At 36.3% G+C, this 22342-nt stretch overlaps 1 protein-coding gene across 2 annotated transcripts; it reads left to right on the plus strand.

Moving 5' to 3' along the window:
• The first annotated feature begins 3641 nt into the window (after window positions 1–3641).
• On the plus strand, window positions 3642–22302 carry LOC107729994 (UPF0577 protein KIAA1324-like). 2 transcript variants are annotated; one of them, XM_016540737.1, is made up of 22 exons: window positions 3642–3814; window positions 7097–7217; window positions 8023–8212; window positions 8686–8833; window positions 8945–9034; window positions 9606–9711; window positions 9806–9958; window positions 10718–10806; window positions 11104–11284; window positions 11405–11533; window positions 11723–11813; window positions 12088–12190; window positions 13001–13138; window positions 13232–13495; window positions 13828–14001; window positions 14079–14262; window positions 14739–14835; window positions 14985–15086; window positions 15592–15718; window positions 16685–16863; window positions 16961–17132; window positions 21729–22302. In XM_016540737.1, exons 1-22 carry the CDS (start codon window positions 3647–3649, stop codon window positions 21795–21797), a joined length of 3075 nt encoding a protein of 1024 aa, XP_016396223.1. In that variant the 5' UTR covers window positions 3642–3646; the 3' UTR covers window positions 21798–22302. The 2 variants fall into 2 exon arrangements, with proteins under 2 accessions (XP_016396223.1, XP_016396224.1); XM_016540738.1 differs by lacking the exons at window positions 15592–15718; window positions 16685–16863; window positions 16961–17132; window positions 21729–22302 and adding an exon at window positions 15494–15538.
• The last annotated feature ends 40 nt before the right edge of the window (window positions 22303–22342 follow it).

The raw sequence follows: 22342 nt of genomic DNA on the forward strand, positions 1-22342 counted from the left end.
ATATATAATTAAATATAATACACTGTTTGACACAATCCTGGTAAACCTATAAAATCTTGTTTTTCTAGCAATGACAGATGGTTAAAGTAAAGGTGGTATGTTCAGGTACCTATGCAGACAATATGGTAAATACAAGTAAAGTGCGACACTTAGGTTTTTGTATTACTTATTTCTATATTTTTATTCTGTATAGTGTAATGAAAACCTTTAGCTTATGCCAACTTGAATATTTTAAAACGTTTATGGCAAATTATCAAAGTGTGCTGCTTTACAATGCATCAATGCAATAATTAAGGGTTTTACTTTTTTGTTGCTTCATCTTGCAAAAGTCAAATAAATCATTCTTATTAATGATGTTGTTTTTTGTCTGTTTAGACTAGAAGTCTAGCAAAAGGGTTGTGCAAGACTGAACTGAAGTCAGAATTTAGCAGAATGTTGTTTAAAATAAATGACTTGAGTTGTTTTCCTCTAGAGGGCGCTTGTCGACTCAGAAACCGAATGCTCCAGGAAACATTTGTACACGTTAAGCTATATTCGTGTAAATGCAGTATTATCCAAATAATATAAAAACTATATTATATTGCACAATGATTATTACTAGTAAAGCAAAGTGAAATATAATTAATTCTCATTAAATGATTAAAAGATTATCATCGAATAAACATAGATGACTGTGATTGGGCCCTGTCCACCAGCGTTGAGAAAAGTAACAGGTACCACATGACAACCTCTTTCTTACCTTTTTATACAGTCTATGGTTCTTACAAGTTAATTCAGCAACTGTCATGAGAGTAATTTTCACCTGAATTATTATATTGAGAAACTTTATAGACATTTAAATGAAGACAGAGAGAGAGAGAAAGGGGGAAAAACGGAATAGTTAAAATATAAAAATGATAATTTAGACCCATTTTACCTGGGCCACTCAGCCCCGCCCGCTTCACTACATTTTTTGGATGTGATGTGAATTCTAAGAATGTTAGATTAGCAAGTTTCCAAGCCCACTTTTTCTAACTAACATATACTAACAACTCCCATAACTAACAAACATAACCTCATGACCATTTCTCCTAACAATGTTTCCCTGTGTTCCATTAAATGATAAGAACCATGTTAAACAGCTTTCTTTGTGCTTGTGAGTGCTGCTTCGGCCAGAGGCTTTAACGCAGGTGAGAAAAACTTAATAAATATTTTGGCTTGTTTTATTTCCACGTTTTTTGTATATATTTAAGAAAAATATAATTTTAAGAAATTTTAAGATTGTTTAATTGCTTATTGATCAAGGAAGAACTCTTGAGCAGGCATTGCAGGACTTTAGAGAGATTATGAAGCAGAATTAAAGGGGTAAATTAGTATACACAATAAGAACTTGGATATATGGAAAGATGTAATCAAATCAAAGTTAAACACAAAATTTAGCGCCTATATTTGTTGTCTATTGGTGGACTGACATCTCTGTTAGTTCTAGTGAGCATTAGTGACTACAAACACACACACGTTTAGTTAGCTAAATGGGGACCTTGCATAGACTTCTAGTGTTTTTGTATACAGCTAGTACTAACCTAACCCACACTCTTTTTACAATTGAAAAAAACAAATTACTGATCACTTCCATCCAACTGCAACTTACTAGTTGTACCTGAAATTTTTTTTATATATATATATATTTTTTACCTCCTCTCCTTAGTTTTATACTGCTTTCTGTTTTTCAGGTAACTGTCATCAGTTCGTTTGTCTTTCCTACACCTCCTCCGACAGCATTGAATATCTTCTTTGTAGTCTGCATCATCATGATCTGTTCTTCTGTATTGGTGCTGGTTAGTCCTGTATATAAAATTTCTATCTATAATCTTTATGGGCTGATTTTTCCCCCCTCTTTCATAAGCATTAATTTGGATCAAAATCTTTATCTTTTTTTTAAATAATTTTTGTCAAATCATGGGAGTTTTCTATTGTACTATGCTACATGGTCACAATGCTCTAACACAGTGATTCTCAATTTCAGTCCTGGGGTACCACTGCTCTGCACATTTTGTATGTCTCTCTCTCTCTCTCGCTCTCTCTCTCTCTCTCTCTCTCTCCCTCTTCCCTCTCTCTCTCTCTCTCTCTCTCTCTCTCTCTCTCTCTCTCTCTCTCTCTCTGTTCAGTTCATGGATCTCCCTCCTAACGAACTGATGATCCTGAATCAGGTGTGTTAAATAAGGAACACATACCAAATGTGCAGAGCAGTGGTACCTCGGGTCATGCTCTAACATGATGTTTGATTCTTTGGGGTGATTTTTTGTAGTGTTTATACCTGTATATACAGTATAAATTATGTATATTATTTATTAAAAACAGTTTCTCTGTTTTTTTTTGTGTGTGCAGATATTCTGGTATCGTCAAGGAGATCTGGATCCAAAGTTTCGTGGTCTGATTTATTATTCCATAGGTCTCATTATCCTTCTTTGTCTGTGTGCCAATCTGTACTTCTATGATGTCGGAAGATGACATGATTCAGACACACCACTTGAATTGGGCACCTTCATAATTTTGTCAAGCACAATAAAAAGCGATCTATTTGTCAGCCTCACAGTTTTGATTATATGTGCACAGGTGATAAGATGCTTGTTCAAATCTATTAGTTTTTACTTATATTTGGACAGTATACCTTTTGTAATGTTTTTTTTTATGTCAAAGCTGAATATTTATACGCTGGATATATGTCAAAGCTATTTTCTTTTGCTGTCAAGAGTCAGTCTTGCTAAATGCAGAAGTATTTCAGTCAGTTGTATTAAATGTTGTGATTTTTGTTCTGTGAACAATACTGGTGCCAAAGTTCTGAACACTGGCAATAAATAAAATAATATACATGTACTATGGAAGTGAAATATTTTATGGGTTGGAGACCACGATGACTATTGTAGTGAGTCTGGATTCTCTCTTCATGGAAAATAATTAAGATCAAATTTAACATGCAATAATCTGTTTTAGACATACATACAATGCACTATTATTGGAAAGCTGACAAATAACATGGTCTTTTTTTTTTTCAGTATCAAGATTTTAAGTTAACAATTATTTGAATGTTTAAGAAAAGTTGTTTAAATACGTTCCACATTGTAATTTCTTTGAAAGGACTGCTAATTAAGATCAAATTTAACATGCAATAATCTGTTTTAGACATACATACAATGCACTATTATTGGAAAGTTGACAAATAACATGGTCTTTTTTTTTTTTCAGTATCAAGATTTTAAGTTAATAATTATTTGAATGTTTAAGAAAAGTTGTTTAAATACGTTCCACATTGTAATTTCTTTGAAAGGACTGCCATCTTGTGGCGTGCATCTGAATAACAATTACAAATAACCCTTCGGATTATTTTATTAGTGAATATAAAAGCAGTGTTCTGAATGGTCATTGTCCGTATTCTAATATATTACAGATATTATTATGTTTATGACACTACAGTGGTTAATTATACAAATAATTTGATGGTCACCCTCAAAGTATAAAAAATTAAAGCTGTTGAGTAGATATGTAGGCTACTGTAATTAAGGCGATTCGTTTTGGGCCTAATTTGGTTAACACCGTTGTGACGTCATTTCTAAGACTTCAAAGCGGCTCCGTCAGATGACGTTCTATGTTGACGTCGCTCGCTGATATGATGGGACTGTCCCGTTATTCCCTTCGGCAAGCGATGGAGCGCACGAGGAGAACCATTGTCCGCCACCGAAGCCGTTTTATACTAAATTATACTGCGTGGATATGTTGCGTTTTCATCGTGAACGCGTCCGCGGCATCTGCCGCTCACCTGCGCCAGTGTAAAGAGGTGAGAGATCATTCCCGCTGATGTTTCTGCGTTCGTAGTCAGCGTTCTTTGCGTTAAACACTCGTCCAGTTCATATATCTGTTTTTTGCACACGCCGGCTTGTTTTTAAAGCATCTGTGGTTGTTTGAAATACATTTATTTGCACTTTTGGGATCAATTTCTTTACTAACACGTGCAGCAAGATGATGTAGGTTGTCACACCTTACAATAACCAAAGTAACAGGTGCGTTAGATACTCTACACAGATTGAATAGCCGTAACCAATGAGAAGTAGGCTGTCTGAATACAGTAAAAGCTGCTTTATAGAAACATTTAGAATAGATGCTTTATTTGTGGCTATAACATGTAACAATAAAAGGAATCAGACGGTCACACTGACAAATCCCTCTGAAGAACATCTATACATCCGTTTACAAACGATAGTTCTGCAAAAGGCTTCCTGAGGAGCCTTAAATCGTGTCTCTGGAAGCTTAGAAGTGCTTAATGTGAGTCATAAGTTCTTACAAGAACTGCAAATTCTGTCAGTGGTTCCTTCAGTAACCCTGTCATGAGGGAAAGGACATCTGAGGCTCTGAATATATATTTAGATTCTTTGAAATCAGATTTTTAGGCACTTTTAGTTCTTACAGTATTATAGTTTATTTGTTTCCTGTATCAGATGTTTGGCTTTTTTTATACTAATGTATCTTGAGCTTTTCAGATGCATATTGATTAAGAAGCTGATATGCTTTTTGTCTCGGTATATATATTGATTGGTGTCAGATTGCTTTTTGGGATGGGCGTCCCATTTTAAATATGCATTTTTCATCACTGAAATAATGTGTTAGAATCCAGCCAGGCTGTGTGCTTTATGTCTAATGTTATGGTAATGGATGAATAAGGTTCCAGTGGAGTGCTAAGCGGAGCTTTTCACAGAGATGGTCAGCCCTGCGTGCCCATCTCAAGAGCCTGGTGATATGATGCTAAGAATAGCCTCGCTGAAACCACATTCACTGAGAGCTCAGCACCTCCTCTGGCCTTTGTGCATGGAAAAACTGTGACTTAAAATCCCTGTGTGTCCCGTAAACTAAAAGATTGACTGCAGTTCTTGGCTATGAATAAGGAACAATAGTGCAGATTTGGAACTGTTTGGCTTATGCATTCATAAAAATCAGATGGTAATTGTACACAGTTCTCTCAAGCCACATTAATTATTTACATTATCCGGTAAAGCCTGGCATATCAAATATATCACGTGTTTGCTTTAAAAAAAATAATATTTGACACATCAGGCTTTTATGGCTTATATAATATTAAATAGGAGAATATGGAGATCATACTCCGAGTAAAACACCAAGTTTTTATTTAGAGGCTCAAATTGAGCAAAAATATGCAATTTGATAAAGATGCAATTAATGAGATCTTAAAAACAGTATAGCAGGCTATTTACAAAAATAGATATAAATATCAGTTGTCACCCTATATCTGCCAATGTCTTAATATGATATTTAAATACTTTCGTTTTATGATCAAAGCTCTGTAGTTTTTATTATGGGGGGCAAAACACATAATGCAATACAAAGATGATTGAAAGTTGAACAAATAAAGGTTCCTCAAAAGTCTGATGTATCATATTTGATGCTCACATTTTAACATAATTTTCAACAACAAAAAAAAGTGGCTGTACAAAATACATTGATTTTACTACATGATTTTAGTGTGTTGTCTTGCATTGTGTCATTGTAGCCATCAGTGGCACATTACTGTATCTGTGGTAATGGACTAGGGGTTTGTATGGTGATATCTGAGACTAGTTCCTGTTTTGAGCTGCGTCTCTCAGTCTGCCCTCCCGTATGTTGACCCGCAGGGCATTCTGGGTTTTATTATCAGCTTCCTCCTGATGGCTGCCTTTCCTTCCAAGTCACTCAATAAGTGCTGGAGGAACTGCAGGCATGTGATGTAAAACGAAATGATTCAGAGGTTTTCTGTTGCATTTTGGCCCAAAAAAATGGTCACATCTCAGCAAAATCAGTAAATTAGGTTATTAAAGTACCTTATTTTGTCATAATTACTACCTTAACTGGTGCAGATGCATAGTTTAAGCTTTTTTTTTTTTTTTTTTGGCTTTTTTATTTCATCAATAATTTATTAAGATGAGACACCCACAAACTTGCTACAGCTCTTGCTGTAATATGCTGATTAGTTGTGGGCATTTTGATTCATCTCAGTGACTCTTTTGAATCTGTTTACTAAAAGAGTTGCTCAAATTTGTATGCTGATTTAAAAAAAAAAAATGCAGGTTAAGTTATGCCAATAGGTAGGAACAAGTATTTGTCTCTTTGCATATAATGAGTGAGTCATTGAATCACTGAGTTGACTAAAACAAGTCATCTTTTACTGAAATTTGTGTGCCTGCATATCTACTAAGAGGCTCTAGAAAGAGTGTTTAAGCTCTTTTCAAATTCATTTAATTCATGAATGAGATATATCCCTGTTCCAGGAAGAAGTCATAGTTCGTTCTGTTTGTTCAGTTAATTCCCAAGAAAGATATGTCCCAGTTGTTGACGTAATTTGTGAAAGACATGCTGTATGTGCCGTTTCATTCACACAACACGATGTCCAAGTTCGTTGACAATTATTTTTTCATTCAGTTCATCATTCAGGAACAAGAATTTGCAGTTTGTTCAGCAACAAGAAGTTGCTGTTCGTTTGGGAACAAGATATGTCCCAGTTCGTTTAGTTGATTCCCAAGAAGTCCTACTTCGGTCACGTCCCAGTTCATTCAGTTCGTTCACAAAAATGATATGTTGCCACTTCATTCAATCATTCAGAAACGAAAAGTCGCAGTTTGTTCAATTTGTTCAGGAACAAGATATGTCTCAGTTCCTTCATGAAATGACACCCTGGTTTGTTCATAAATGAGATGTTCCTCTAATTTGGTTGAGTCTAACACAGACTCGTTGAGTGAAGGGGAAATCTTTGAAGGCTTTAATGAATGAAAAATCAGTCAGTGCATGGTTGTGAACAAGAAATATCTGTTCAAAAACTTAAGATCTGATCACAATTGAACTCCCACTGATGCTGATGCCTGGAAAGGAAAGGGTGTTTCCTCGGCAGACTCAGGACGAGATGACTCATGCATTTATTAAATCATGTTAAGACCTGTTTTACTGTCCTCTGCATTAAATCCACACAATACTCAAGCGTCCATGTGCTTTACTCTTTTACAGCCAAACTTCACACATCCACACCCACAAAACACAAGTATCTTGTTAAATTTAGACGTGTTGTTTTTTTTCGCAGGCGGACTACTACTTTCAGTACACAGAGTGTGACAGCACTGGGTCCAGATGGAGGGTGGCCATTCCTCTGAATCCAGGAGAGTGTACAGGACTACCAGAACCTGTGCAGGGCACCGACTGCAGTAGGTTCACATGTGTTAGACAGACAGGAAGTTTTAACTGAGAGGGGACTTTGGGAAATAAACATCCAAATAAACATGCAATGTTCATGCACTAATGTGATTCCATGTACTTTGAATGGCAAGTGTGTGTATTTGAACAGCATTTTGTCACCCCTTATCAGCACAGAGGAATTTCCTCTTGGACAGAACATGTTCAGTGGCCCCTGATAAATCATTCCCAAAACCTCACAGAGTCCTCGGCCCCTGTATTTGATTTTAGTCATCATGTGTAGTATGGATGAAAGCAGCTAAAGGCAATCTAAAAAATTATGAATTTTACTTTATAGATATATTTCTGTGGTCTTATTGTGCACATTATTAATATATTCTTAAATGCTAATCATTCTCTGCCCCTAAAATTACTTTTCCTTCTGACATAACCAAGAATACACGGGTGAAAAAAACATCAACCAATAAAAATGTTCATGATTCTTTGAGATTTCTGTGTATAAAATGGGTCCCACTCATTACCTTATTTCATGCTAATTAGTCATTTTCAGTAAAAATGTGTCTCATTATTGAAGTTAAAAGCTTGGAATTCTTTTGAATGTTGTCTGTAGCAGATCTTTTTTATTACGGAAAAGCTGTCATTATTGATTTTATATTGATTATTACACTGCAGTTGATATGCAGCTGGACTTTTTTTTTTTTTTTTTCCAAAGACGTTGGTATAGTGGTAACAATAAGCCAACATTATTCATTTATTTCACCAAAAAATCCAACCATCCATCCATCCATCCATCCATTGGTTTCGTCTTTCTGTCAGCATTCTCGTGCAAGGCGGGGGAGTTTCTGGAGATGTCTGCTCAGGAGTGCACTCTGTGTGCGGCTGGCACGTACTCACTAGGCAGCGGCCTGCGTTTCGATGAGTGGGACGACATCCCTCCTGGATTCAGCAGCCTGGCAACCAACCCCGCTAACGCACCCAACGGACAGAATGCGTCCACCTGCAGCAGGTCAGTTCCTTTGGAGAAGTCAGTCATGTACTGTATAAAAGATTGTTTTAAAGACCACATGATTTTCGCTTTCTGTATTTGGTGTGTTTTAAAAGGTATTGCTTGTGTATTCTGTTTTTGTCCAACACTAAATAGAAATAAAGTCCAAATACACAAAGGACAACATGCATATCAGATACAGTTTTACTTACAACCAGACAGATATATCTAAAATGACTGTTCAAAGTCTTGTTCTCATCAAAGTTTTTGCAACAAACACTGTATTTTTGTCCTTTCCTTTTATTTATTTAATATCAGCACATATTCAGATTTAAGCATACACAGACTTATTTGTGCAGGCACACACACACACTTCCAGGGACATGAAAAGATATGAGTATTAAACCAATGATTTATTTTTATCCTGTTATATAACTTAAGACTGTAGTCACCACAGTGTGTGTGTGTGTTGTTGTGTATTTGTGTGCGTTTAGTGCAAAGTGGGTCGCTCAGGGCTCGTATCTGGAGTCCAACCGAGATGAGTGTACTGTGTCTCTGATCTACACTGTACACTTGAAGAAGCCGGGGTCAGTGTCCTTTGACTACCAGTATGTGGATAACAGCATCTTCTTTGAGTTCTTTGTAAGTTTGGATCCCATTTTGGCTCTGGAATGTTTGTGTGCAAGATATTTTAAGACATCAAAAGCAGCTATTCTGTATTGTACAAATCAAAATGTTTTTTTTTTTTGACAGATTCAGAACGATCAGTGTCAAGAGATGGACCAGGAGTCAAATAAAAAATGGATCAAATTGACTACTCATGGAGAGTGGGGAACACATATTGTAAGTCAAAAACACTTAACTACAAGCTATTATTATTATATTTTTATATACACTCATGCTTGAACACTACCATTCGAAAGTTCAAAAAATTCAGTAAAAACAGCAATATTGTGAAATATTTTTCAATTAAAAATAATTGTTTTCTATTTGAGTATATTTAAAAAATTTAATTTATTTCTGTGAAGCCAAGCTGAATTACAGCCATTACTCCAGTCTTCAGTTTCACATGATCCTTCAGAAATCATTCTTATTACTGATTTGCTGCTCAAGAAACATTTCTTATATTATCAGTGTTGAAAACAGCTTAATATTTTTGTGAAAAACCATGATGCATTTTTCAGGATTCTTTAATTAATAGAAATAATTAATTTAATAGAAATAGTTTTTTGTAACAATGTAGAAATCTTTGTCACTTTTGATCAATTTAATGCATCCTTTCTAAATAAAAGTAATAACCTCTTCAAAAAAACAAACAAAGGTAAAACAGTAGTGTACATACAGTAGTAATTTTGTTTGCAATTCGGTTTCTTAATTCTCAACTGCGACTTAATTCTCATCCTCATATGATCAGGTGAATCTGAATTCTGGCACTAATATCCTGTACTGGAGAACTACTAGAGTCACACTCGGCTCTAAAGCAGTCAAACCTGTAGTCCTGAAGAACATACGGATTGAAGGTCAGGATGTGCTAAGATGGAAATTCTCCATTTTAATGTGCAAGAATTCCTCCTCCTCGTTGAAAGATTATATGATGCCATTTCTTTCCTTCAGGCGTGGCGTACACATCAGAATGTTTTCCATGTAACCCTGGGACATTCAGTCGCGCCCCGGGCTCCTCCTCCTGTGAGTCCTGTCCACGGGACACGTACTCTGGCCGAGGGGCCAGCTCCTGCACACCTTGCAACACAAAAACACACTTCGCTTGTAAGTGCATACATACATATAAACACCACATAAACTGATTTCTAGCGAATGCATAGGCCTAACTACAGTATGCAGATATATGTGCTTGTAGTACAACGTAAAAAACACTCATTAATGCAGGGTTTCCAAAACTGGGGTTTGTGAGGGAACTGAAGGGTGTTCACAAGTTGATCAAAGCTAATGAAAGCTGACAATTAGTTAAATGATAAAAATCATAATTATAAAATAATTAAATACACAGACACACATATGCATGTCATGTGACCATTAACCAACATCAGAGAACTGTGTAATTTCCTCACCTTCATATTATTCAAAATTCACATTATTTTTTTCTTCTGCAAACACAAAAGCATATTTACACACATTTACTTTACTGTTTGTTTTACTTTTCTAAAATACATTAATACATAATTTTATTTGCATTATTTCAATTATTGAATTTAATTATTATGAATCAAATGTATCAATTCAAATAGTTTTTGTATCGAAATCTAAGGAATCAACCAAACCCAAAGATTCACAAATTCCTAATTTGGACTGAGAAATTAACATCAGAATGAGGAAAACTCCACAACTTTATCGATCCCGTGTATCATCTCCTTCTACACTTATTCAAGCCTCAAACATGCTTTCACTCATATTACATTAACCTATCCTTTTTATTAACTCTTTGAATAGTTTTGCTTGTGTTAGGCTTGACTTCCAGTTCCAAACTCTTCACGTCTGTGAGGTATGACTCTTCTGTATCTTTAACAGCAGAAGGCTCTGCCGCGTGCAAAAGTAGACCGCCATGCTCAGAAAAAGACTACATCCAGACATACAGCACCTGTGATAAGGATGGAAAGGTAAAATAATTTAGTAAAAAATGCAAAACAACTAGCACTGTATTTCAGACGAAGTAAAAAAAATTTTTTTTTTTACATATACTCATGCTGTAACACACACACACACACACACATATATAGTTTTTTGTATCAAGCTTTAAAAAAAATAGAAAAAACTCTCTCTTGCTCTCTCTCTCTCTCTCTCTCTCTCTCTCTCTATATATATATATATATATATACAGTAATGTAGTCAAATAGAAATATTCTATGTTTTTCTATTTAAAATATACAAGTACATAAATTCTGTCTCTCTCATAGACTCAGGTCATATACAAGTGGGTAGAGCCTCAGATTTGTTTGGAAGCTGCTGCTGGCGCAGCAACACTGCCACCTTCTGGTCAGCGTGAGCCCTGTCCACCTTGTAATCCCGGTTTCTATAACAACGACACTGCCACCTGTTCTCCCTGCCCATCTGGGACTTCCTCTGATGGGGTTAAAGGTGATAAATCATCCTAACATCTTAAGAAGGACGCATTGAAACATGATTATTTCAAAAGCATGAACATAATTCAAATAAACAGCGAAAATATATTAAACGTGGATTGTGTGGCATCTGTAGCATGCCAGCCTTGTCCAGCTGGCACAGAGCCTGTCCTCGGGTATGAGTACAAGTGGTGGAACGTGCTGCCTGCCAACATGAAGACATCCTGCTTCAACGTGGCCAACAACAATTGTGATGGATTGAATGGTGAGAGATTACATGAGTATGGTGTGATATTATGTTACGGCATATGGCTGTAATGCTACATTTTGCTGCTAGGTGTCGCTGTTGCGTCACTGATAAATTTAAATAGACTTTTCTACCAAACGTTCTTTTCATTTTATGTGTACATTTGTGCATAATACTTTCATATATTGAAAATTTTGTGTGCTTTAGGTTGGGAAGTAGCGCGTGATCATGTACAATCAGGAGCAGGTCGTTCAGATAACGATTATCTCATATTAACTCTCACGGTTCCTGGATTCAAGTGAGTCGTCAAGTACTTGTCCACCTCCACACAACTACACCATTCAAGTGCCGCCCACTGTGCATAACGTTCATTAAAGCTAATTAAAGCCTTGTGTGATTTAGCATGGTTAAAATCCTGTACATGACTGTTTCTGTTGTGTGAGTTGGTATACGAAGAACATAATGTACTTTTGGTACACTATCAAAGAACTTGGTGTGTATATAGAAGTGTTTGTCCTTGCATAACCTGTGCTGTCTGTTTAACAGGAAGTCTGTCTTGTTTGTCGTATCAGGTTGCCTGTGTCAGTTCGTGGCGCATCCGGCAGTGAGTACGGCCGGATCACTTTTGAGTTTGAAACCAGCTGCTCATCTGACTGTGAGTTCTACTTCATGACGGTGAGCATGTTTGTGATACTCTTTACAGCAGATTTGATCTTTGTTTTTGATAGACTGCTTTTAAAGGTGCACTTAAGTACAGTTTGTAATTGGTGGGTAGTGGTAACAAAATTGTATTTTTCCCCCCACATTAAGCCTTTTTGCCAACGGAAATATGTAAAATATACATTAAAACTTGAACTTTCATTTTTATTATTATTATTATTTTTTTTCCTATTATGTTGAGGTTTATGGTTAGGTTTGGGTTGTATATTTTTGTGCAACAAAGATTGAATGAGTTTTGCTATATTTTTTTGCTATAGGTAATTATGTGGAAATAACTACAATTTCTAATGACACAGGGTAGAATGCATGCACATTCACATGAGATAAAGAATCAAAAGGTATGCAAAAAAACTGAAAAATTATTGGTGCACCTTTAAAGACATTGTCCACCCAAAAAATTGAATGAAGATTAAGAAAAAATTAAGTCATCATATGAATGCCTTATGTCGTTTCAATGAACTGTATGACTGAACAAAAAAAGAAGACATTTTGAAGAATGACGAATAAAAAAATGGTATCGGGTCCCATTGACTTCCACAGTATGGACAAAAATACTGTAGAAGTCAATGGGAGCCAAAACTGTTTAGTTACCAACATTCTTCAAAATATCTTTTGTGTTCCACAAAAGAAAGAAAGTCATAACGTTTGGAATGTAAATGATAAGAAAGATGACAGAATCTTCACTTTTAGTTGTACTATCCCTTTAAGTTTACTAAAAGTGCTCAGACTTTAATTGATTTTTTATTGACTTTGTTGTTGCTCCAGGATGTGAACAGAAGGAGCACAAATGTCATTGAATCATGGGACGGGAGTAAAAGCAAACAGAGTTACACACACATCATGACTGAGAACTCTTCTGTCGCGTTCACCTGGGCTTTTCAACGCACCAGCCAGGCTAGTGATGTCAGTACAAATGCACACGCACACACACTGATTAAAAAAAACTTGTTCATAGAATGACAGTAGTCAATAATGGTAATTCCCACTGTCCATCAGGTGCGTCAGTATGTAAATGACATGGTGAAGATTTACTCTGTGACTGTCACTAACGCCATGGACGGAGTGGCGTCAGCGTGTCGCGCGTGTGCCCTGCAGTCTCAGCAAGCCGGCTCCTCCTGTGTGCCCTGTCCAGCTGGACACTACATTGATAAAGAGACCAACCAGTGCCAAGAGTGCCCTCCTAACACCGTCCTATCTGGGCACCACATCTATGGCAAAGAAGCGTGCCAGCCGTGTGGGCCAGGTAGCAAAAGCAACAAGGTATTTCAACAGCTGTTGCTCTGTTTTTAGGTGGCAGAGTAGCACTTTTTATATATATATATATATATAATACAATTTTAAACATAATATGTAATATAATGTAATGTTTTTAAAAGTTTGGCTAATGATATTTAGCACTATTCGGTACAAATATTCAGAAACTATTGGAAATATATGAAGGGTCGTTTTGTATGAAAACTGACATTAAAAAAATGCTCATTATGTAAATTGATAAAATGGCTTAATGGTTGAGAACATAGGCATTACTGAAAGTGCTTCAGGAATAATAACTAATAAGTGTGTGACTTCTCTCTTGAATGTTTTAATTCTAGGAGCACAGTGTGTGTTTCAGCGACTGTTCGTTCACATACACTGACCAGATTCGGACTCTTCAGTATGACTTCAGTGCTCTGACCTCCGCTGGGTCCATCATGAACGGGCCCAGCTTCACTGCGAAAGGCACAAAGTACTACCACCTCTTCAATATCAGCCTGTGTGGAGCTGAGGTACGACATCAACACCTGAAATGAGCAGAAATGACATCACAAGAATGTTATTTATTCATTCATCTGTCTTTTGTCAGGGTCACAAGGCTGCGGTCTGCAGAGATAATGTCACAAACCTGTCCAATGAGGACGCTGAAGGTGGTCAGCAGGGCAGTTCAGTGGAGGCTTTTCTCTGTCAATCAACGATTATCCCATCCGATGGGCGGGGCTTAAGAACAGCTCTTTCCTCTCAGTCCATTAGCCTGGCCGACACTTTTCAGGGTGCGACCATTTCATATTTTTAAATTTCAAACTAATAAATATATTTTTGAATTCTTGATAGTGTAGCGTATGTGACTTGCACGTCCATGTTTCATTCATTTGAATTACTTGCTAATAAGGCTGCCAAAATTAATGTTGTAAGTTATTAGATCAATTAAATGTTTAACAGACTTTCCATTATCAGTAAATAATGGAGAAAAGCGTCCTTAACGGTCTATTTAATTATAAATTAAATCCCCGATGGGCTTTTTACTGAAGTAAAGTCATTTGCAGTTTAATCATCAAAGCTCAATAAGTATGAAATATCACCTATGAGCAAAAACATTGTCTGCGCTGTTATTGTTAATGAGAAGACCACTTGGGGACTGTGGCAACTATAAAACATCTTCATGCAGTGTTACTTTTTTGTTCTTACTATCTGAAGTAGAATTTGAATAAGAGTTGAATATTTTTTTGTGTGTGTGTTTGTGCCACAGGAGCCACAGTGAAGAAATCACTTAACGGAATAACCGCCAGACCAGAACTATTTCCATCTGCATCCAAGAGAATCCCAGATGTCCACTTCTTCTATCGGTACTGGCAGTTACATCATCAAACCTAAAGTGCCCCTTAAAGTTCCTCTCATGTATGGTTGTCTGGAGTTTTAGGGGTTTTGTAATAAATGTTTGTTCTTTTCCCTCTATCATCCATTACCTGTTTAATGGTGTCTTTTATTTGTAAAGATCTTCACAGGTCACAACCTCATGTCAGAGAGGCAGGAATGCAGTGGTTTCACTGCGCTGTAACCCAGAGAAAACAGCGAAGGGAGACATATCTGTACCCAGGTAAACGCACACAAACAAGCACACTGCTGTTAATGCAGTCTAAATTTGGCACAGGGCATCTCCCATCATGCCATACCAAATCACCTAACTGCAGGCCCACTGAGTTGATTTATTTGTCTTGTTTTATTTTTTTTAACATTTATTTTATCACCAAAGGTGTATGTCACTTATTTTGTTATATTTATATTATGGATTATTAATCATGTAATTATTATGGTAATATATTAGAGAACAACTTGCAGTGTTTAAGATCAGATTTCTACAGTGATTAAGAAGGGATGATTTCAGTTAGGTTTGCCATGTCTGAAACAAAACAAGTACTATTGCTAATCAAAAGTAGCCCATTTCTTTTTCTTTCATGGTTTTCTCCTCTGTCTGGGCTCCCTTCTGTCAAAATTGTGTTCCAGGGAGATTACTAGAACCCGCGGACTAAAAAACAACCCTTGACAGCAGTGTAAAAGTAGCCCAATTCCAGTTTAGATTGACTTCCTCTGTCCTGTGTCAGTGAGTGTCCTGCAGGGACCTGTGACGGCTGCACGTTTCACTTCCTGTGGGAGAGCTCTAGTGCGTGTCCACGCTGCACTGCTGTCGACTACCACGCCATTGAAGGAGCCTGTAAGGCAGGAGTGCAGGTACTCTTTCATTAGTTCTACTGACGAGTTACTGTATAGTATTGTCTGAGAAATGAGTTGTAATGTTTGTCAAGTCACCTTTATTTATATAGCGCTTTATACAATACAGATTGTGTCAAAGCAGCTTTACAGTGTTCAACAGGAAAAACGTGTGCCGATAATGCAAGAGGACAATAGAAAACAGTCAGATTATCAGTTAAAGTCAGTTTATTGTTGATTCATTGATGTCATCGTCCAGCTCAGTCCAGTTCTCTTCCAATAGTGTCTGTGCAGTCAAGTCAACAATGTTGCCAGAAATTGTGTCCCCAATGTTTTTGTACCAAGTGCAATTAAAATAAATAGGCTTTGGTAAGGAACTGCAAGGTAATACATAGCCTAGTTTAAATCAGATAGTAAGAATAATAGTCTGATCCTCGTTGATGTAAGTAATAAAATCAGTCTACTAAAGAAAAGCATCTGTCGTGACTTGTGCATCTTCTACTGAATTTATCATCAGAAGTTTATCTAGGGTAAGTTTGTTTTCTTCAGAACTCCATGTGGCAACACATATGTGGATTATTCCTCACATTAAGCCGCCAAAACAAAAATGAATAATCACAGTGTGTGTTCATGTGTTTGTGACAGGTGCGTTGTGAGACACGATGACTAGCTTGAATATGATGCCTGAGTGACTTGCTCTTTTTGTTGCAAATAGAAAAGGGAAAACTAAGTACATTACTGTTCAAAAGTCTGGTGTCAGCAATTCAGCATAATAGAATGATTTCTGAAAGATCATATGACACTGAAGACTGGAGTAATGATGCTGAAAATTCAGCTTTGCATCACTAAATTACATTTGAAAATGTATTAACTTTACTGACCCCAAACGTTTGAACAGAGTGTAGCTAAATAATAACATAAATAAATAGCAGGTGAGATTCAAAATGCCACAGTTAACAGCGTAATGATGTGGATTTTCATTCTAAGGACACCGTGTTTGTATGGACTGAACCTCGGCTGTGTACTGGAGGACTGACTCTCCCGCTGAAGAGAACGTCTCCATGCGAGGCGATTGATTTCTGGCTGAAGGTGGGCGCTGGGCTTGCAGTGTTCTGTGCTATTCTGCTCGTCTCCCTGACCTGCTACTTCTGGAAGAAGAACAAAAAGTATGATTCTTGTGACTATTTTAGGTTTTGGAGATCTACAACCATCTCTCTTTGTTTATGCTAATAAGCTTCGTACTTTATCTTTGTGCTCTGATAGGCTAGAGTTTAAGTATTCCAAACTTGTGATGTCGGCCAATAAAGAGTGCGAGTTGCCGGCGGCGGACAGTTGTGCCATTATGGAAGGAGAAGGAGAGGAGAATGAGGAGGAAGAAGTGGTTTATGCCAACAAGTCTTCTCTTCTGGCTAAGCTGAAGGCTGTCGCTACCAAGGTTAGCTAAACCACAGCAGGTTTAAATGCTTTCCTTAAAATAAACATTGTAAATGGCGTCATAGGAAAAAGAGTTCATCTCTTTTCTGTTTTTGTGTATTAAAGAGGCATACAACCCAGAAAAACAGGTACTCAGTTTTTAAGAACATAAGCTGATTGAGGAAATTATACATTACACCACTGAACTTCATGGCTATACTACTTTTTTTAAAGGTTGAGCTTGTGCTGCACCAAACAGAACGGCAAGAATAATACGCTTTTATCTAAAGCAACTTAAAAAAAGAGGAACAAAAGCAATTAGTCAAGGAGCCAATGAGAGTTGTAATATAAACATATTTATTTGACAACTAGATGCTAGAGAAGAGAAGAAATGCAGAGAAGATTTTTTTCTTAAAAAAACAAACAATACTTTTATTCATTAAGGATGCATTACATTTATTAAAAGTAACAGTAAAGACATTTATACAGTTACAAAAGATTTCTGTTTCAAATAAAGACTTTTGAATTCTCTATTCATCAAAAATAGTCAGCTTCCACAAAAATATTGAGCAGAAAAATAGTTTTCAGCTCTAATAATAATAATAAGCATAATTGAGCAGCAAATCAGCATATTAGAATGATTTCTAAAGGAGCATGTGACTTTAAAGACTGGACAAGGCTGTTGAAAATTCAGCTTTGTATAAAGGAATAAATTTTAATTTAAAATATATTAAAATAGAAAACATTTTAAATTGTAATAATATTTTATAACATTACATTTTTACTGTATTTTTGAGCAAATAAATGCAGCATTGGTGAGCATAAGAGTCTTCTTTAAAAACGTTGAAAAAAATCAAATTTAAATTTGACCAGTAGAGTATTATTTAGTGACCTCTACTGGACATTCAAGGAAGTGTTTTCAAAAATATGCTTCATGTTCTTAATGATTTTCTCTTCCACACCTTGCAGTTTCTTCATTGCATTTCTGATGAAATGACCTCAGTTCAACCCTCCCTGTACTTTTTTTCCCTCGCTTTGTTTTTCCCTCTTACACTCCACGCTAGAAGCCACTGCAGTCAGAAAGTTAGCTGTGAGGGTGGGTGTGTATATATGCCTTGATGCTTAACTCGGGGCAGTTGACGGAGCCGGTGAGGGACTTCTAGAAACATCTGTAAGATTAAAGACCATTGAGCTGCTTTGGCATATGCGGTGTGTCACACTGTGTTCACGGCCAATTAGAAGAGAGTTTGAGATGGAGAGAGTTGTATTCAAGTGTCAGAACTTCCATTGTCACTTTAAGTCTCAAACCTTCAGTCCTGAAAAATGCCGTACGACCTCCTGTGGGAATGTGCTCAGATTTCCTGCGGTATATGGAGTCAGTTTTGGTCCTGTAATTATCAGGGAAGTTAATTAAGAGAATAATCTGTCCAAATCGAGAGGAATTAAATCAATCATGTTCCTGGTGACTGGTTCTCTCTAAATAAACCCTGCTAAATGAGCAAAAACTGTATTAGCTGGTCTCTCAGCCTGGTTTTAGAGGGGTTTTGGGCACTTTTCAGAAGGCAAATCAGCTAAAAACACCAGCTTGGCCAGGAGGGAGGACCAGTTTAAACTAGCTTGTTTTTTTAACCCTCAGGGAACCAGCGCAGAACAGTTGCAACATTTGTATTTAAATGATCAAATGTGACCCTGGACCACAAAACCAGTCTTAAGTTGCACGAGTATGTTTGTAGCAATGGCCAAAAAGACATTGTACGGGTCATAATTATAAATTTTTCTTTTATGCCAAAAATCATTAGAATATTAAGTTTTGCTAAATATGGGTTAAAAACTACACATGAAAGTAGTTGACACTATCACAACAACAGTTTTGGTGGACGAAAAATTGCGGTAACACTTTACAATAAGGTTTCATTAGTTAACATTAATTAACTATATTAGTTAACATGAACACTTTATATAGCATTTATTAATCTTAGTTAATATTAATTACAAAACTTACTAATACATTTATTTAAAAAAATGCTGTAAAAATATATTGTTCATTGTTCATAATGCATTAACTAAAGTTAAGAAATGAGACCTTATTGTAAAGTGTTACCAAAATTGCATATTATCAGTCACACAAAATGGAATTATGAAACAAATATATATATTTAAGAAGTAAGTATTGTTAAAATTTTATTTCTGTGTGTCTAGTTATGAGAAAAGTTTTGCATGTGGTAGTACATAAATTTGAGACCATTTTAGCAAAAATGCAGTGCTGGGGCCCGTTCTTCGTACGTCGCTAACTCAGTTAGCTGGATTTGATTGTTGACGATTTGGCATGATCTTGGATTGTTTGGTTCTTTGAAGCTCATCCCAGAGTTGCTGTCATAGCAACAGGTCCGTAAGCTTAAACCTGCTCGGGAGCAGGCTTATTTCATGTAAACAGGATTAGATTGCATCTTTTTAAGCAGAATTGATACTTAAAATCTGTCCCAGCCACCGTTACTTTGTTACAAGAGTATCCTACTAATCAAGGGACGATATTTTAAAATAATAATCATTTAAAAATTAATTTAAAGATAATATAATAATGTTGTGTAGTCTTTAATACTATAAACACAGCCATTTTTACTCACTGAAAGATTTATTCGTCATAAAATTATTGCTTCATAATTGTATTCGAGTCTTACACACATGCTATACAGATAATGTAGAGTCGTGCGTTAATTTGAGTGGTGACAGATATTATGGGAGTGGCTTGATGGAGCTCAGGAGATGCAGATAACATGATCTTGACTCTTAAGAAACTTTAATTAATGCTGTCACGTAACAAATCTGTTCAAATATAAAATTAAATGAATTGCTAATTACTACATTGAAATAAAAATGTAAAGCCTGTACAAATATTAGAAATCGTGATTATAAATAATTGGGAATCATGTAAAAAATTAAAATAAAATAAAAACAGTGCACATTTCATTTATCTATTATAACATTTATGTAGTTTTGTTCGCTTGGCTGTTTCCTTATAAAAGGAAGTCAAGTTTTTCGTCAGGTGTCTTTATTCATTATATGATGTCATTACGTTGCTGTCTTGCCGCCAGCCAATCGCTGCATTGCTGATCGTGGTTTCGAGTATCGATACATAGCCCCTTTTAAAACAACCCATGAACACGCAATTATCTCAGATAACTCAATCCAGCCATACTACGAATTAGCCAGATCCTGATTAGCGCGATGATATCATCTTGGATGTGACATTTCATCTCGGATATAATAAGCGACATACGAAGAACGGGCCCCCGGGCATTAAGAGTTAAATGTTGTTTTGTTGTTGCTGTTGTCAGACAGTGGAGTGTATTGAATGAATGGTACAAAAATATATTTTTGTACCATGTTTCTGCTGTTTTCTAAGAGTTGTATCATATATCATATCATATATCATATCATATATCATATATCATATCATATCATATATATATATATACACACTAATTGTGCTAATACTAATTAGTACTAATTATTTAATAAATTTTATAAATGAATTAATTTCAATAATTTTATTTAAAAATGCCGTCATATGAATATTCATGACTCTATTTTTACAGGTTGGAATATATTATACATGCTATATTTGGCCAAACCATAAAAAAAAACCATCCTAAATATCAATGCTTGGGTCTTTGAGGGTTAAAGATTTTGTTTTTTAATGATTATTTGTTTTTTGTTTTCTACATAAAACAAGTTATATACTTTGTAGTGAAATCGTTCCAGAGGTAGAGAAAGTTGTTACGATGCAGTTAAAATAACAGAAGACAAAAATGTTTTCATTTGTAAAAATGTATACAAGAATCTTTCACAATAAGACCAGGAACATGTATTCATAGTAAATAGGCTCTATTTTGATATTACATTGACCCTACTTGTGAGGAATTTAATATGTTGCAAATCTAATGGCACAAAATATTGAGCTAATAAGAAATAACACAAATATTGGGTAAAATTTTGAAATTTTAACTTTGAATAGAAGCCTTTCAGTATTGAATGCAATATGTACATTTTAGCCAACATTTCTCTCAGCTCAATGGATCTGCCATTTTGGATGGATTTTTCACTGTGCTTGTCGTAATTCATACGGTTTTTTGTTTTCTTTTACAGAGTATGTATGTGATGCTGCCCTACATTTTGCCAAAAAGAGTTCTTAAAATGCAGGATATTGTTGTTGGCTACCTTTTCGAACAGCTTTTGCGTAGGGAGCATGTCAGCGATGCATTAAAAACTGTCAATGTAGGCAACTAGGTTTCATAACCAAACTTATGTGTGAATATAACAGCGTTTCCTTAGCGTTCCAGAAATCTGTGCCATACAGAGGCAGTTGCAGGTCATTTGTCTTTCTGTTTAACAGACCTAGCTTACTCGCAAACTCGCTGTTTGATTTGCACGCTGGTTGTCCTGGTAACGCGCGGTGTCCGCGGACAGTCCTTGGCCTTCGCAGGGTAGGCTTTTCAAAGGGAAGCGACCTTGGCGAAGAGGCCGATTCTGCACTCTGTTTGTGTACATTTGTCGCACCCGCGTTCAGTGATTTGTTCCCAATTCGCCTGCGTTTTCAAAACCGTGTTCCTGTTTCTAGGGCAACAAGAAGAGCGGTGAAGCCGTCCAACTGCAATTCTCCAATACAGAGAAGTCTGTGTGGGGATAGAAGAAGAGCGAAGAGGGATACGGAAAAGGAAAGGGATGAATGGAAGTCCCTTTCTGTTCGATATCACACGCAGTGGCCTTAAGAAAACAAGGGCACAAGTGCCCGAAGGAAAGGAATATGGGTTAAAAAAGCCTGCAGGAACATGGACGGATATGCTTATATGAATATTTCTGTCTTGATTTGTCACTATGCAGTTGTGTATGTGTGTGTTTTCCTTTTGTAAATGCATGGAAATTCCCTTCCTCTCCAATGCCAGGGTTTCTCCAGAAGCTTTTTGGAGCGACAGCCGTGACTTTACACGAGTCCTAGCTTGTCAGCGCGAATGTAGCCAAGGGTCAGGGTGAACACACAAATACACTCAGACATTAAGCTTTACTGACAGACACTTACAATCCCAGCTAAACAGCACTGGAAAGCCTTGTAAAGTGTGTTGTGTTCAAGTGCAGCCAAACTAGGCTGTGTTTTTTTTTTTAGTTAAGTAACCTATTTGACGGTGACGGTGGCAGCCAAACTAAGCTGTGTTTTTTTTTTTTTAGTTAGTTAAG

This window comes from Sinocyclocheilus rhinocerous, unplaced genomic scaffold (genome assembly GCF_001515625.1).
Source record: "Sinocyclocheilus rhinocerous isolate Xijiao unplaced genomic scaffold, SAMN03320098_v1.1 scaffold2022, whole genome shotgun sequence".
Taxonomy (NCBI): Eukaryota; Metazoa; Chordata; class Actinopteri; order Cypriniformes; family Cyprinidae; genus Sinocyclocheilus; species Sinocyclocheilus rhinocerous.

Bases quoted from the DNA above. Each gene is read 5' to 3' on its own strand.
- LOC107729994 (XM_016540737.1), top strand. From the start codon at position 3,647: ATGATGGGACTGTCCCGTTATTCCCTTCGGCAAGCGATGGAGCGCACG. The intron at 15,719-16,684 runs GTACTCTTTCAT...TTTCATTCTAAG, and splicing joins CCTGTAAGGCAGGAGTGCAG to GACACCGTGTTTGTATGGAC. The intron at 16,864-16,960 runs GTATGATTCTTG...GTGCTCTGATAG, and splicing joins TTCTGGAAGAAGAACAAAAA to GCTAGAGTTTAAGTATTCCA.